At 28.9% G+C, this 16,005-nt stretch overlaps 1 protein-coding gene across 1 annotated transcript in view; it reads right to left on the reverse strand.

Annotated features, from left to right (window-relative positions):
* LOC123297355 overlaps positions 1-16,005 on the reverse strand; it is a 190,610-nt gene that overhangs the window by 43,588 nt on the left and 131,017 nt on the right. Inside the window, exons 2-3 of the mRNA XM_044878985.1 lie at positions 14,431-14,639; positions 9,427-9,562 (exon numbers count right to left, since the gene is read on the reverse strand). Coding sequence (XP_044734920.1) covers positions 9,427-9,562; positions 14,431-14,639 — 345 coding nt within the window. The remainder of the gene's footprint in view (positions 1-9,426; positions 9,563-14,430; positions 14,640-16,005) is intronic.

The following is a 16,005-nucleotide window of genomic DNA, read 5'->3' on the forward strand; positions in this document are numbered from 1 at the left end:
TAATACTTTTTATGTTCTGATCACGTGTTTTTCGAATTTTAAAATTTATTAAGCTTGTTTGGTTAATATTTAGTAGCAGTTTGTTTGCTGTGAACCAATATTTGACACCTAAGAAACATATTCTATGAGGTTATGGCAAAATGAGAGCGGTTTCTTTCATTTTCCTTTATTTGTAACATCTTTAACTGTACTAGTAGTCCAGTTCTATATATGTTATAATCAGTGTATTTATAGTGCATCATTCACATTGCCTTCTTACTGCTGTCTTGTAAAAGACGAACTAAATGTGAGTGGGAATAAAACATCAACCCACATAATTAATCTAAAGAAGTTAAGGGATTAGAACAAAGTTTATCGTTTTCTTAAAACAATTTTAGGTTATTTCCTTGTAATTTATAAATCTTTATAACTGTATCAGAATAGAAAACAAAACAATTTTGAACAGAAAATATCAATGCAGATTTTTACCTGTAAGTACTTAATAATTTAAAAATCTGAAATTTCTATCCGAAAACTCTACAAAAAAATTTTAATTAATAGACCGTAGGATACTACGGGGTTTTTTAAACTATAAATACATACTTGAAACTTCGTGAGTGGGCTTTTGACGGGACTACCAAACCTTCCTCTACAATTCTTTCCAAACGGTTTCGTTTTCAAATGAGCATGATGACTTCATGTTTGAATTCGGAAAAACGCAGCAGGGAAATTGTCGATCACTATGATCACTTGATTACACTAATAAATACTTAAATAATAAAATATTTTGTCCGACAAAAATATTGCACCGATTAGCTCGTATACCACCTCGAACATAGCGTACTTAAGTATTTTTGTTTTTGAAAACGAGCATGGTTCACTTTTTCTGAATTGCTTAGTATGATATATGATAATTGCAAATATGACGTCATCATGCTCATTTGAAAAACCACCATTTTCGAAAAAAATTGTAGAGGAAAGTTTGATAGACTCGTCTGAAGGAAGCCATTCACGAAGTATCATGTATGTACGAGTATTATCATTGGTGTCCCACGGTCTATAAACTTTTTAAAAGTATTATGCCGATTTAATAAAATTCGAATCGATCATTTTCTCACTTTACAAACAATAATTCCGATTTCAACTACTTGAATAAATATCATTACTTGCATTTGTTGCCAAACTTTAAACTTTTATTTTCATAAGATATTAGATTTTTTGATGATATTTTGTGATCAACTAAGGTGAATCTGTTATGTTCTGACAATTTTTTGTAATGTTGGAATTATTGAGTAATTTTTATGTTTATTTATTTTGTTTTAGAAATAGTTATATTAGATCTCGCTCAAAATTCTAAATAATAAATTACTTAATTTATATAATAATCTGATGAAATTATATGCCTGACTAATGGGAGGGTATATTTCTATATATGTTTTATATCTACATACAATGGTTAGATATCAACTCCCCTTCAATTTTATATGCATGAGAGATATATACGAAAATATTTGAGAATATTGAAAGTGGAATATATCAAATTTATGCATTTCTGTATAGCCTTAAAAAAAAAATATACAACATCTTTCTTTGCTGACACTCACGGATATAATACCAAGGTGTGGTACTTTTAAATTTGTTGTAACCACCAGGTGCAAGATTAATAAAAAAGAAGTACACCTATCGTAATGATAAAAATTTAATAAATATATGAAAAATTTAACGATTATGACAGAATTAGCAATAAATAGTTTGCCAGCTTACCTGCAAAAGCAGCGACTACCCCTTGAAATTTTTTTTAAGATAAAAAAAAAATATTGACTAAAAATATAGGAAATTTAATTATCTACGAAAAAGGTTTTTACCATTTTTGGCTTAAAGTTGTAGGCCGTAACGTTTTTTCTCAAAATTGCGGAGCTTCCAAATTTGTAATGATTTTGTGTATTTATATTCAGTGCGTGATAATAAATCTATTTCTAGAAAAAAATAACTCCTGTAAATTAGTGTAAGAATAAATTCTCAATTACTCTTAGATGTAATTCAATATTGAACGCGTAATATCTTTGTCAATATTAATTTTAGAAATACAAGTTTAAAGTAAAAGTTTTAGAAAATTTATAGATTTAAAAGTTAAGTTATTAGCATTTTATTGTTTAATTATTTATTAGAAGAGATATCGGGCAAATAATCAATAAGTAAATCGTCATATTCGTATAAGTCGTAAACAGTTAGTGATACAAAAAAAAATTATACAAAAAAGACTCACAAAGGGCGTGGTTATGGAGATACAGCCTAAAACGGTTTTCCTTGAAATGGAGGCACTTACCCAGCCTATTTTTGTAAGGATTTTGTACACTTACATTCATTACGTGATATAACAAAAAAAAAACTCCTGTAATTTAATGCAAAAAAAAAAAATTCTCTGTAATCTGAAGTAGTATTTGTATGTATCAGAATGCATATGTCGTCCAAAAATTATATAATGAATACTTTGTCATGAAATTCCAAGCGATAAAAAAAATTTGAAAGGAATGAGATATTATTTTTCAAAATCGTATGTTATTCTGCTTTACTCTTTTCAACACCTTCATTATATTAGGAATGTACTATTTAAAATAATATTTCAGTAATAGAATAGAAAATAATAAACTATATAATACAAATACATATTGTATATAAAATATAATATATATGAATATATATATATATACAATAATAAATTCAATGTATAATAACAACAATAAAATCCAACACCCAAGATAATAATCAAAAAGGAAATTAAATTTACATTTCTCGGACGATTCTATTATGCAATAGTTTTATTAGATTATAAGCACAGTACAACCAACACACATACAGTTGGTACTAATACATATATGAATGCCAACACACAATACAGCATACAGGTAAAATTGTTGTAGATAGATAAATGATAGAAGGACGAATATAATATGTACAATAATGTGAATCACCAGACAATAATATCATATCATATTTATATCAAATACACAGCGATTTATAATAAAAATACTGTTCGCTCATATACTTGTTCCATTGGAAAGGTAATCGTATTTCAACTTGTAGAAATTTTTATGATGGATGGATATATTGAGATCAATATTCATTTCCCTTATGGACAAAACAATCCGTTTGAAAGTTTAAAAATAAGAAATTTGCTAGACATTTTATAACATGTAACCATTTAAGATAATACGAGCGCCAAAGAAAGTTTAGATTTGGCGTTGAAATTATTTGTGCCTTATTTTCAACTTTAATGATGAATTTTGTTATAGCTTCGTGAATGTAGACTAAAAATAAGAATAAAATTTTTCGATATCTCCCTTGGTTTTCGAAATATCGAAAGATAAATAAATAAATAAAGTTTTCAATATTCGATATTTTAAAAATTACTCCAGATATCCAAAATTTTATTTCTACTTTTTGTCTTATATTAGCAAGTGAATTCACCATCAAAATTGGGAATATATATATTTTTTAATTTGTGTTTCCACTACCGTGCTCATACATTCTCAATAAGTCGTGCACAACGGGTTCTTTTTTTGTTTTCAATAATTTATTAAAGTTTTAACTTTGATTTAAATAGTTTTTTTTTTTTTTTTTAATTTCCACGACCAGTTTTGGAGAAATCTGTGAAAACGTATCATCCATCTACCGTTTTCCCACAATACCAATGTTAAATTATGGCTACTTCTGAAGTCATTTATTTATTTAAATAATCGGGCAGGCTCCCTAAAATTTTCAGAATTGATTTAGACTTAGTCCAAATTTATATGAAAAAAATCAAGGCTTTTATACAAAATTGCTCTGGTGCTCGTACATTCTTTAGAGACGTGGTAAGGTGAAGTGATACAATTTTGTTGTAAAGTTCTTTGTTATCTCGTATCTTCCAAACGGCTCGATGGATTACAACATTTAAGGTATCGTTATATTTGTCTCCAAAAATCCAAGTATCCTTAGTTAGGTGTTTGAGAAAACAAAACAAAATGGAGGATTTTTGGCGCGAAATAATAATACGTTCATTAAACAAAATTAAAAAATTTAAGAGCTTATAAGAAGGGTATTAAAATAAAGGAAATTAAAAGGAGATCGCAAAAATATATAGAGAGAGATATATGTTTAAATTATAAAGAAAAAAAGTTTTAATACAGTATAATAAGAGGGTGTTTTAGTGCCGGAGAAATAAAAAGTCTAAACTAAAATAAATAATTAAAATAATCAAAAACCTGACTGCGAAAAATAACATCTGAAAAGAAAGAAACAGGATCACTGGTTTCTAACAGAGCGACTTTAACAGCCGTGGCCAATTAAAATCTATACCGACTCAAATCTTCTAAATAATTGCCCTAACTATTAACGCCACTATGTAAATTATTGAGCTTGTTTCTTTCTTTGCAGATTTTATTTAACGCAATCGGGTTTATTTAAAAAATTTATTTAATTTTTTTAGTCACATTTTCTCTATAAATATTTTTCTGAAGTACCTATTAATTAACTATAACGAATACAGGTAGTTCCTATTAGAAACTTTGTTAGTCACAGTACAAATTTGACTCGTGCTTGATAGAGATTTGTGCTAGTTCAAATTTGACTAGTCTTTGAAAATAAGTTTACAGATTTACAGGTCTTAAATGAGTTTTCCTAATTTTATGGATTAAAAAAATTTTAAACTGTCTTTTTTTATCACAAAAGTTTGAGAGCCCTCGGCTTAAAATTTTCAGTGACTAATATCTATAGCTATGTATTACCATAGCTTAAAATAATTCGACATGATTTGCATGATTCACGCATATACAATAAGTAAAATGATATAATTTATTAAAACTAACAATGATTACAAATTAATCATAGATTATAATAGATCAACCAGTAGGCATATAGATATGTTCCTACTGATTCCGTCCATTCATATTCCGTGTAGTTTAATTCAAAGAGATTATTATTAATTTCATACACAATTTATCCTTTATATATTTGTGTAAATTATACGTGATATCAATAGAAATATTGTAGAGAATGAAGCCATCGGATATGATAAAATAAACGGTCTAGTAAGTTAGCAAAAATTAATCTATAAAAATTATTTCTAAAAGGTGTTTTTCCGGTATTTTTTTGCTTCTTTAATACTCTATTGAGTCATTTTGAAGATTTTCTTTCCCTATGAAAGTCAAAAATTATTGGTTTGGTGTTTAAATTCACTTGACAATACACTGAAGAAAACTCATTTTGTATTTAATTAATTATTTGGCAAGTGCATACAGAACAAGTGAAATTTACAAAATTTATAAAGTATAATCCGACACATTTTGCCTCTAAAGGAAGAGCATGATTAAGTTTAAACAAAAGATTGAAATGAATAACAAATAGATAAAGCAGATCCGGGGGCTATCTGAACTTAAAACTACGAAATTTCGCATACTGAAAGAGCTAGAATTTATCATTTGTTTTGCTTCTTTTGACGTAGGTGCCATATGTTTTCTATAATATTACAAAATGGGTACCTTTTTTAAGAAACTAATTTGGCTAGCTTCCTTGATTTTTGTCCATATACACAACAGCGGTTTGATGTTATTGTGGCATATTTGGGTACGTACTTTGATACAAAACATTCATGTATTTTGTAAAAGATGAATAAACTATGTTATTGCTATGCACCTATTTATACGAGGCAGAATATATGTATATAATATACGGATTTATTCTGTGTCTTTTATAAACCCTGAAAAAAATCAAAAAGACGAAATCCTTAAATAATTACTGTGAAAATTTTGTTTTGAATGTTAACTATTTTTACAATTTTGAGTCCCAAACAAATCATGAGTACTAACAGAGGGTACTAACAGTTAAAGGCATTTGCTTTTGGATCAGACCATTGAAGATCATTGATTTTTTGACAAATTATTTGAGATAATGAATAATTACAATAAATTTTTTTCGATATCTGCCTTGGTTTTCGAAATATCGAAAGCTCAGTAATTAAACAAAATTTTGAATTTTTGATTTTTTGAAAATTACCCCAGAAATCAAAAATTTTAATTGCCACTTTTCGTTTTGTTTTTTTAAATTTGTGTCCCCACTACCGTGATCATACATCCTTAATTAGTCGGGCACAACGGATTTTATTTTTGTTTTCAATAATTTATCAGGTTTAAACATTCCCACCGACTAGTTTTTGAGAATTCTTTGAAAACATATCATCATTCTACCGATTTCCCATAAGACCAATGTTAAATATGCCTGCTATTGATATCATTTATTTATTTAAATAATCGGGCAACACCTAAAATTTTCGGAATTGATTTAGACTAAAACTCAAGCCTTTTATCCCAAATTGCCCTTGTGCTCGTACATCCGTAATTGAAAAATTTGAATTTTTTAGTTGCAATATATGCTTTCCATAAATGATCTGTAGTGACTAAACTTCCAGCCACTAAGCAATCGATGGACATGAACTTCATACGTTATTTTTATTGCGTTTACACATGAAGTATATTTTTTTTTGCATGTTGTACTTTGTGTACATTAGCGACTTGCGAAGGAAATGAAGCTATTGCTTTTGTAATGATGATGGAATTTTGAAAAAATTTCTTCAAATTTTCATCGATTCCACCTAATCATCAACAATGACCATCGTTAAAATTAATATATAAACTCTCTAGCGGTTGCATTTAAGTCCGATTTTAATATTTGGAACCAAGGGTTTGGATATTTGAAATGTTAAGTTCGTTAATGAGATAAATCGACATATAAGTGGGGGTGCACAAATAACAAAATTTTGAATTTTTAAAATAAGAAGTATTTTTTAACAGTTTTAAGCAAATCTCTTAGGAATTTTTCGAAAAATTTCACCTCGTTTTCGAAAAGTAAAATTTTTGGAAAACTAAAAATACAATATTTGATTTTAAGAAAAATGTGTTCTTTTTTCAATATCCGAGGGAATTCTCTTATCTAACGCAGTAATTGCGCTACGAATTTATTTTATTTATAGAAATATAGCAACAGACATGTAACATGGCATTTTATACAGAAAATAATTATTCTAATGTGTTAATGTGTGTAATGAGTATAATAATATGCAAATGAATTTAGGTACTTGAAAATGTAACTTGTATTTCATATTTTATTAGTCACTAATATGCCATAAATATTTTTTTTAAATAATAGTTGAATTCATTACACGTTGTTAGATCTTAACCGTAATTACGCCGAATATGAGCAGTTCATAAATATTGAGGTTATTTAACGCACGTAATAACAATCGCTTGTAAAAAACTACAAAGTGAATGATCAGCAACTTGCCGAACGGGAAGTTAAGTTTATGATGAATTATTTGACTTATTACATAGCCTAGAAACCGTTGACTAATGATGGTATGTATATTGATTATCTTCATAGTGCGGTAAATACGTAGGAAAATACTTCAGATTTTAAAATAATTATCCTGTCAGGTTTTTCAACAGGATAATTATGATAAAAATAGTAGTTTTTAAGAAAACATACTTGAAAAAAATCGGAGTGTAGGAAGTTGCTTAAAAACTACCGAAAAGTTACGAAATACAGATTTTTTGCAAATAAAAACCAGGAAAAACATTTTGATAAGAAACAAAAAATAATGCGTTCAAGAACTAAAAAAAAACGAAAAAAATGACACTAGCTAAAGTAAAATCTGATCTCTACTTTACGAGAAAACACGGTTTTATGACCGAAAATATCCCTTTTTTCGCCTATTAATTTCTTGGTTTTTATGAACCGCAGTAAATCTGTTCTCAAATTGTTGCTTTTAATAGTATATTTTTGTAAAAAAAAATTTATCGCAAAATAATTAAAGACTTCAGCACAATTTGCGAAAATGCGAAAATATGAGTTTCCGAAAAGCTGTGGGCAAACGCCAACGAAACATCCTACGGCAATTTAAAAAGAAACGATTATCTTCTTTAAGAGTTTCCTAAGAACCTCTGCACAATTACCAATCTTGTAGACGCACAATGTAACCGTGAAAACGCAAAGAAAAATCGTGTAATATTTTATTTTTAATAAATTAAAACGAATTAAAAGAAAACGCAAAGTAAAACCCATTATTATACTTTTGGCCGCTGTTGAATAAGTGGCCTGGACCCCAGGACCCTAGTGTGGTAAAAGTACGTTTGAAAATGATTTTTTGAAATGTATTTTGACTTTAGATTGAAGGAAAAAGTGTATTAATATGTTTAGCAACGTTTAATTTTTTATTAATATTATAAATTATAATCTAACAAGTATATAACAATTCAATAACGATAATTGTTTATTGGTGCCAAACTGTTTATTGCATAAAAAATAAAAAAATGCGAAAGAATATGACATTTGAATGCGAATTGAGCTCGTTTTTTTTCTATCAGGGATACTAAAAACAAAATACTTTTTTTATAAATGTTTCATTCATTATATATTAATTTCATAAAGACTTTGAATAAATATAATACTGATATAATGGAGTATTTTGAAGAAATTGAGTAATTCATTTTTGAAAGATCCACTAAACTACTTTTTCTTTTCTTGTACTAGTGTACTAGTATAAAACTGAGTGAAATTTTTAGACCTTCATATTCAGAATAAAAAAAATTATAAGTTTTAAATAAAATATTTCTCAATTTTTCAAATTTCTTAATTTTGTAAACATATTTAAATTTAATTTAAAGTTCTTATACCTATATAGCCTTTTTTAGTAAGTATTATAGAATTCTCAAAAAAATTTTGAATTAAATTTATGCCATAGTTTCTTTATATAACGATTTTTCTCGTCCGGGTCGAAAGGACCCGGGTGTTGTAAGCATGTTTACTACAGGAGGTGTGGTAAGCAAGGGCTAAGAAGTTATAAAGAACCAGATGAATATACATACCGATCAAAATCATAGTCCTGGCCGCAATCGGGTAAAGAAAAACACATTTGGGCACATAAGCGTACACTACGGATACACGTTTATCACACTATCAGTTCATTTCTTAAGATTTTGTTGAAAAAGGACATAATATATGTGGATCGATTTGCGTTCTTAAAATAATAAGATGTGTCTAGAGTCTTATAAAAAGAACACTTTTCACAGTCGATGGTCATAAGCTATAACATATCAACTTTTCAGTTTTTCATCAGAGATACAAAAGTCCATAATTTCGCACATAATCCTGTCCCATGTTTACGTAATTTCTTTTTTCCAGACCTTTTTTGCATTTATTTTATGTAGAACAATATTTAAAAATAGAAAAAATTTAACCCATACTGTGTATAAACTCATATTTTACAAACACTATGATATTAGAAAATACAAAATAGAAAAATAATCTGTAGTTGGAACCAAGACACATACTGAGTACAAAAAAAAAGAAAGTATTACTACAAGCATTTTACTATAAAATAGAAAAAAAGAAAAATAAACAGAAAAGATTACTTACAGACGACTTGCATTCTAGCTTCAGATTGTGCCGAAGCGAATGATGGTGCTTCAGCAGATACTTCACATCGATAAACACCACTGGAACGCAAGCTGACTGGACGTAATACAAGTTTCTTACTATCCGATGTATGGTGCTGGAAAAAATAAATAAAATATAAAAAAAAGGATATATTATTATGTATGTACCACTATAGAATATTATTTAATATATATTTGAACAAAATGTTGTATATATGTTTATTTATGCTTAGTTTAGAAAATTTTACTATATATTTGCAGTAAAGATATCGTATCTTATAGTTTTGTATATTTTCTTAAGTATTTTAGGGTTCCGTACATTACGCCAGTCAAACATACATTCAAATAGCAAAACGCGATGTAAAGCTGCTTGTTTGGTATGTTATTTGGACTTCTTAGGGGAGTGTGAAATTAAGTTTACGCAGGTAGCACAACTTTTTCTTGCCTGCAAAACGTCGTTTCGCTAGGGCTCTTTCTAGAATTTTTTTTGATAAAGTTTTTAATATGCTTACTAGTTTAAGCTGTCCACAATTATATTTTCATGTCTCTAATTTTATATTTTTGGAGAAAATGGACACCAAAGTTTTGCTCTAATTTGCCCCCTGACGAGAAAATAATTATGTTTCCGAAAAATTTTTCCAAACAAAAGTTGTTTATCTTTTTATAAGGAACATTTTTATATTTCTTGTTCTATCACTAACGGTAAAACTCAAAATATCTCTACTATTAGACATACCGAGTTGTGGGTTGGTTTCATTGTTTCATATTTAACATACTTTTCAAATTATCGTCAAAAACTCGTAGTTTTTGAATTAAACTAATAGTTTTTGAATTAAAAGACTCATACTTTTGAATTAAACTACAAAAACTGAAAAAAGTAGTTTCACACTGCCGTAAGGGGTCCAAATGATGAAGCATTTTTTTTTTTTGGAGTTCATATAAGATTTAACTAGCATACATCTGTAGTGTAAAATAATGCTGATTTTCATGGTTCGTTTCCAGGGGGTAAATTAGAAGATTAAAAACAGTACTTCCACCCAGTACATCATGTATACCAAATGAGCCCTCGTCATAGGAATGCGCATATTTATTTTCTTAAATTGCATAGTTTGGACTGTTTTTAAATCCAAAAATTTACACCCCCTTCATCTCTAAAAATCCAAGGAAATAGGGTCCGACACATAGTTTATTGAAAAACCAAGTCAAAAATCGTATTTCAATTTTAGGAAGATTTCTATGAAGGAATTTATTGATCCCTTATCATGACAAAAATAGTTCTAAAATTTTTGAAAAACTCATAACTATAGAGAGACGGAAATATTTAGACTTTAATAAGCCGGCTTTTTTGTTACATATGAAAATTTGTATAAGATTTTCTAAAATGAAAACCTTCTATTGGTAGATGACTTTATTTTGATTTTCCACTACGAATATATGATAAGACAGAATTCAACAATAGACAAATTTTCAGCAATTTACAACCGAACAGCTTTTTTATTAATAGCTATTGTATACAAAGAAGATAATAGTAACATTTGGAAGTAAAAATGTGTACTTTGAATAAAATTATTAAGTTTTAAAAATAAGAAATCCAGGCGGCTTAAATATGAAATGTAGGATCATAGGTTAAGTTGGGGTAGGTTAAAATTATCCACCATATAATTTGTACATATTGTCTGTACCAATGATTGCCATGTGTATGGGAGCTTTAGACCGATGATTTATAAATGATGTTTTAAAATTGATAAAGGCTCTTTTTTTTCTTATGTGTATACACACTTAAAGGGCTACAAATGTTGGTAAAATATCTTGTAGAAACTACCAAAATGTTAGGCTAGTAAATTTTAAAAATGTAAACTTTTTTTGCAGTTTTAAATTTCAAGCGGTGAGGCTGCAGATATACAATTAGTTACCTAATTACTACAGTTTTACAGAAGTTGATAAAGTAATAAAGCAAATCATATTTAAAATTAAAAACGCAAATAAGTTAATATTCTTTTATAGTAAATTACATTGGATGGTATTATATCAATCGATGGTACTTACTATTCTATTCTGGTTTTTATTTCATTTTATATTCTCCAATGTAAAAAAATACGATATTTCAATAATTGTAATATATTTTATTTTTATTGTGATACATCAGATGAATAACGATATAGCAGCATCTCTATCTATCTATCTTTACCATATAATGCTGTATCATAAACCATAATTTAATTTGTTAGAAAGTTGAGAATAAAATTCATCAACCAAGTTGACGTTTATTTATAAGTATAACGATAAAAAAAATGCAACAATTTATTACACAGCATTTTATTTATTTGCTGTTACTTAATTAAAAAATTAGTTAATTTAGTGTAGGGAGGTTGGCAGCAATTAGTGACAATTATTAACTTTTTAGCATATGGAGAATCTATTGTAATAAATTTTCGACTTGTTGTAAGAAATTTTGAAAGGAATGAATAAAGGATATTTTGAAAAAACTTGGTAATCAACCAAAGGTGGAAACGATTATGTAGGAGAACGTCGATGAAATAAAAAACCATAATTTTTAAACCCTTTTGAAGAAAATATAATTGTAGTAATTGTTAAAAGCTGCCCCGGATAAAAAAGTCCGACTCCTGAATCGGTAATTTCTAATTCTAGCAATCGGAATTAATAGGATTCTACTGGGGGAAAAAAATTTCCTATTGGATTGAATCGGAATTCAATCGGAATGAATTGGAAATTTCAATCGGAATTGAATAGGACTTTTTTATCAGAGATGTGCACGTACAATTTAATATTTTTAAATAATAGTAATTTAAATTTTCAATACTATTGCCAATTAAATGGTTCATATTGCTGACAGTGAATTTATATTTGCTTTATTGAATGTATTTGTATTAATCGGGCTCTGTAGCTTTTTAATTTTCACTCTTTTCAAATTTTACAGAGCTTTACTTCCTTTTACAATGTAAAAATTTTAAGTGCACAAAATAAAAAATTTGAGTTTCGAAATTGAAATATAAATATAAATATTTATTTTGAACATTCTTAAAGCTGTATTATTATTTTAGTACAGCGATTGTCAAACAATTTCTAAATAATCTTTTTGATTCGTTTTAAGCACGCGCAATATATAAATTGTCAAATGAAAATGTTATGCGGGGTCTCCCTGGAGAGGGTTTCAAATGTCGAATAAAAATGTTTTAGTGACTTCCCTTCTTAGATGCATATTGCTTCATGCAGAAGTTCTAGATATATGCATATACGAATTCTTATATACTAATGTATAGGTAGGTTATTGCAATGTTTGATTTTTAACTGTGCTATATTTAAAAATTATTACTTCCTTCCTCATCCATTTGCTTTTGATCACGGATTTTCGAATTGTATGCTATTCAGAATATTGATCGAAAGTTAATTCCATAAGCATCATCCTATTTACATATGCATGCAAATTTTATGCTCAATAGGAAACCATGAAAAAGGTCAAATTTGACATGCACGAAGTGATAACAAACCACGAACAGGTGAAATAAATGCTTTACAAATTGTTCATAATATCCTCACAAAAGTTAATTAATTTAGGTTTAAAAGGTTTATCACTTTGTATAAAAAAAAAAATTTTTCAGAACTACTCTTTCTACCCGACTGAGCAACGCAGAGGAGTGGTAATGTGTTAATCAGTCTATGTCTGTTCCAATGTGGCATAATAGATGCCAAACCCGTCGTTTGATTACGATGATTCTTACGTCAATCGATTTGTCCTAATCTTGCAGATCATATTGAAGATATGACAATATTGAAAGTTCAATACGGCGACCACCAGACGCCATTACGTAAAAAAGAAGAAAAATGAAAGTCGGCGAACTATGTCAAGCGGGGTATCATTGAATAACCACTAAATAATCAAACCGATTAACGTAATAATCATTAAAATCTGTTCACGCGTTTGGTGTCTATAGTACCTCAAAGGAGCAAACATATATTTCATAGGCTGAAAATTAAAGTCGTTGAATAGGATTTCGAAAATCCTAACTAAAAAGGGTAAAATAAAAAAAATTATTTAAAAAATCAAAAAAACCGACTGAGTTTAATATAAACTGAAAAGAAAAAAACAAGTCCAGCAGTTTACACAGTTACTTTAACAGTCGGGACCCATTATTGGGAAGATTCGAGTCGGTGTACATATTATTGGGTTCCGACTGTTTAAATCGCTATGTGGACTGCTGGAATTGTTTTTTTCTGTTCAGTTTATATTTAACTGTCAAAATTCACGGTAAGAAATATTTTGTGGGGTTGAGGTTATTACTTTGTCAGTATTGGTGTGAACGCCGTACTGATTTGATCATTAATGGAATAGTAACATTAGCAATAGTTATGGTTGACGAGTCAATGCAGTATGATAACATAGAGACTATAGAATCTGTCTCTCTACCATACCAGCATTGTAGTAAACGCCATGCATATCTCATCATGTGGATTACAGGTTTGACTTTTAAAAAATGGACTGAGAAGTGGGCTATATTTGATTGATCTTAATGACTGGAAACATTGAAGTCGTTTGTTCATTTTTATCGAATTTATCCCTTATTAATTTTTTATACCGATTGTAGGCTATCTCGTTAGCCATACAAAATATATGAAGAAAGAAAAGTTTTCATGGAGGTTCTTATATATAAAACAAGCACGGAATGAGTTACGGTGTGTTATGCTGTGTGTTATGGCTATGCATTACTGTGTAAGTCGGGTATTGTATGTATATACAAGTGATGAGTCGGACCGGCCGCGGCTGTGTACATTCTTGTATACAGATATACAATCCCTCTTTGTTTAATTCTTATAGCGTCCATAAGAACCCTTCTTACTTCATATAATATAAATGGCTAACGATATGGTTTACAAACAGTATAAGACCACCCTCTACACTATAGATACCTAACATAATATGAATACAATATACAATAATAATATATAAATAGATTGGTATACTTACATCAACACGTGTAGCATCAATTGTATAACTATGTTGTGGTGGATCAGCGCGCGGCATATAACGATATAACTCTTCATCATCTTTATACCATTTTACCGAATAAAGTTTATCTTCATCCAAATCGTAATCACATTGTAAGAATGCTATTTCACCACGTAGTTTATATTGTGGTACTGTCACGTGAACATTCGATAAACCATCACATTCATCTGTAACAATATTATAAAAGACAATAGATAAAAGAGATAGAACTAACAGATATACACACACTTATAATATAACATATAAATATGTTTGACGTTACATCTCTTCAAGTTCTCTTTGTTTTAAAAGTAATTATTATGATTATCATTATGATTATTCTTATTTTTATTACCAAAGAAATAATATGTATAATAGTTTGTTATGCGGTTTAATGGTAGGTACCTGCATGATGGAGCTTTGCTCGGTATTTTTTTTTAGTTAAAAAGACTCAAATTTTATCACTAATATAAGAACCGTTTAAAATGTCTCCACACAAGTACCAATTTGAATGTCCCGGTAATGTATAAAATTTCGTTAACTACATTATACGTATATCACAGCAAGCCACATCGCCAATAGAAGCCACGCATGTACTCGCCAATAGATGTCAGGAAGATTCATATTTTGAAATTGATGTGTTAGTTTTCCTCGAAAACACGGATAAAACGACATTTTATAAGAATGAAATCTATCTAGATAGATCCCTCCCAAAACCCCTGCATACTAAATTTTATGAAAATCGTTGGAGCCGTTTTCGATATTGCACACATATACAAGAATTTCTCGTTTAAATATAGAAGATACTTTTGGTAACTTATTACTCATACATATATTTTCGAATTTTGATTTACGGATTGTATTTTCAATACCCACAAAAATAGTGATTTGTTTTGGTAATTTTCAATACTGTTCAAATATTTTTGAAGCTGTCTAATTGTCCAAGAAACAGAAGTAAAATTTGTGGGGGGGCACACATATTATTGGTATTCATGAGCTGGAGATGTCTGCAAGCGCACAAAGCTTCATGTTAGAAGTAAGTCGACGGCCCAAGCCAGACCAAAGGCTGGAACAAAGACTGACCAACAGCTCGAAGAAAAGTTTGTGTTTAGCTGGACCAAGCATAGTATAGCCATTAATGAATTGGAGCGGCATAAAGACATAGGTCTAATTTTCATAAAATCCCGTCGCTAAAAACTGCTCAAATTTATAGTTTTGAAAATATCAGCTCCATGGTGGTGAAACTCGAATTCCGAAAAATTGGCTAACGTAATATATCGAAAGATATAAGTCGGGCATTAAAATGAATGTGATTTTTGTAATATTTAGGTCAAAATGACCTTAGGAAATGATTTTTATGACTATCGGAAACCAAAAACTTTTTTGTTTTTTTCGCATTTTTACAAAGGGGTACCCCTTAAAAAAATCGAAAAAATTCGAAAAACCTATTTTGTCTCCTATTTTCATTAAAACTTGGATTTAAGCTAATTTTGACCAGGCGAAAACGATCCCGTCGCTAAAAAACTGCTCAAATTAATAGTTTTGAAAATATCA

The sequence above is a fragment of the Chrysoperla carnea genome, chromosome 4 (assembly GCF_905475395.1).
Source record: "Chrysoperla carnea chromosome 4, inChrCarn1.1, whole genome shotgun sequence".
NCBI classification, from domain to species: domain Eukaryota; kingdom Metazoa; phylum Arthropoda; class Insecta; order Neuroptera; family Chrysopidae; genus Chrysoperla; species Chrysoperla carnea.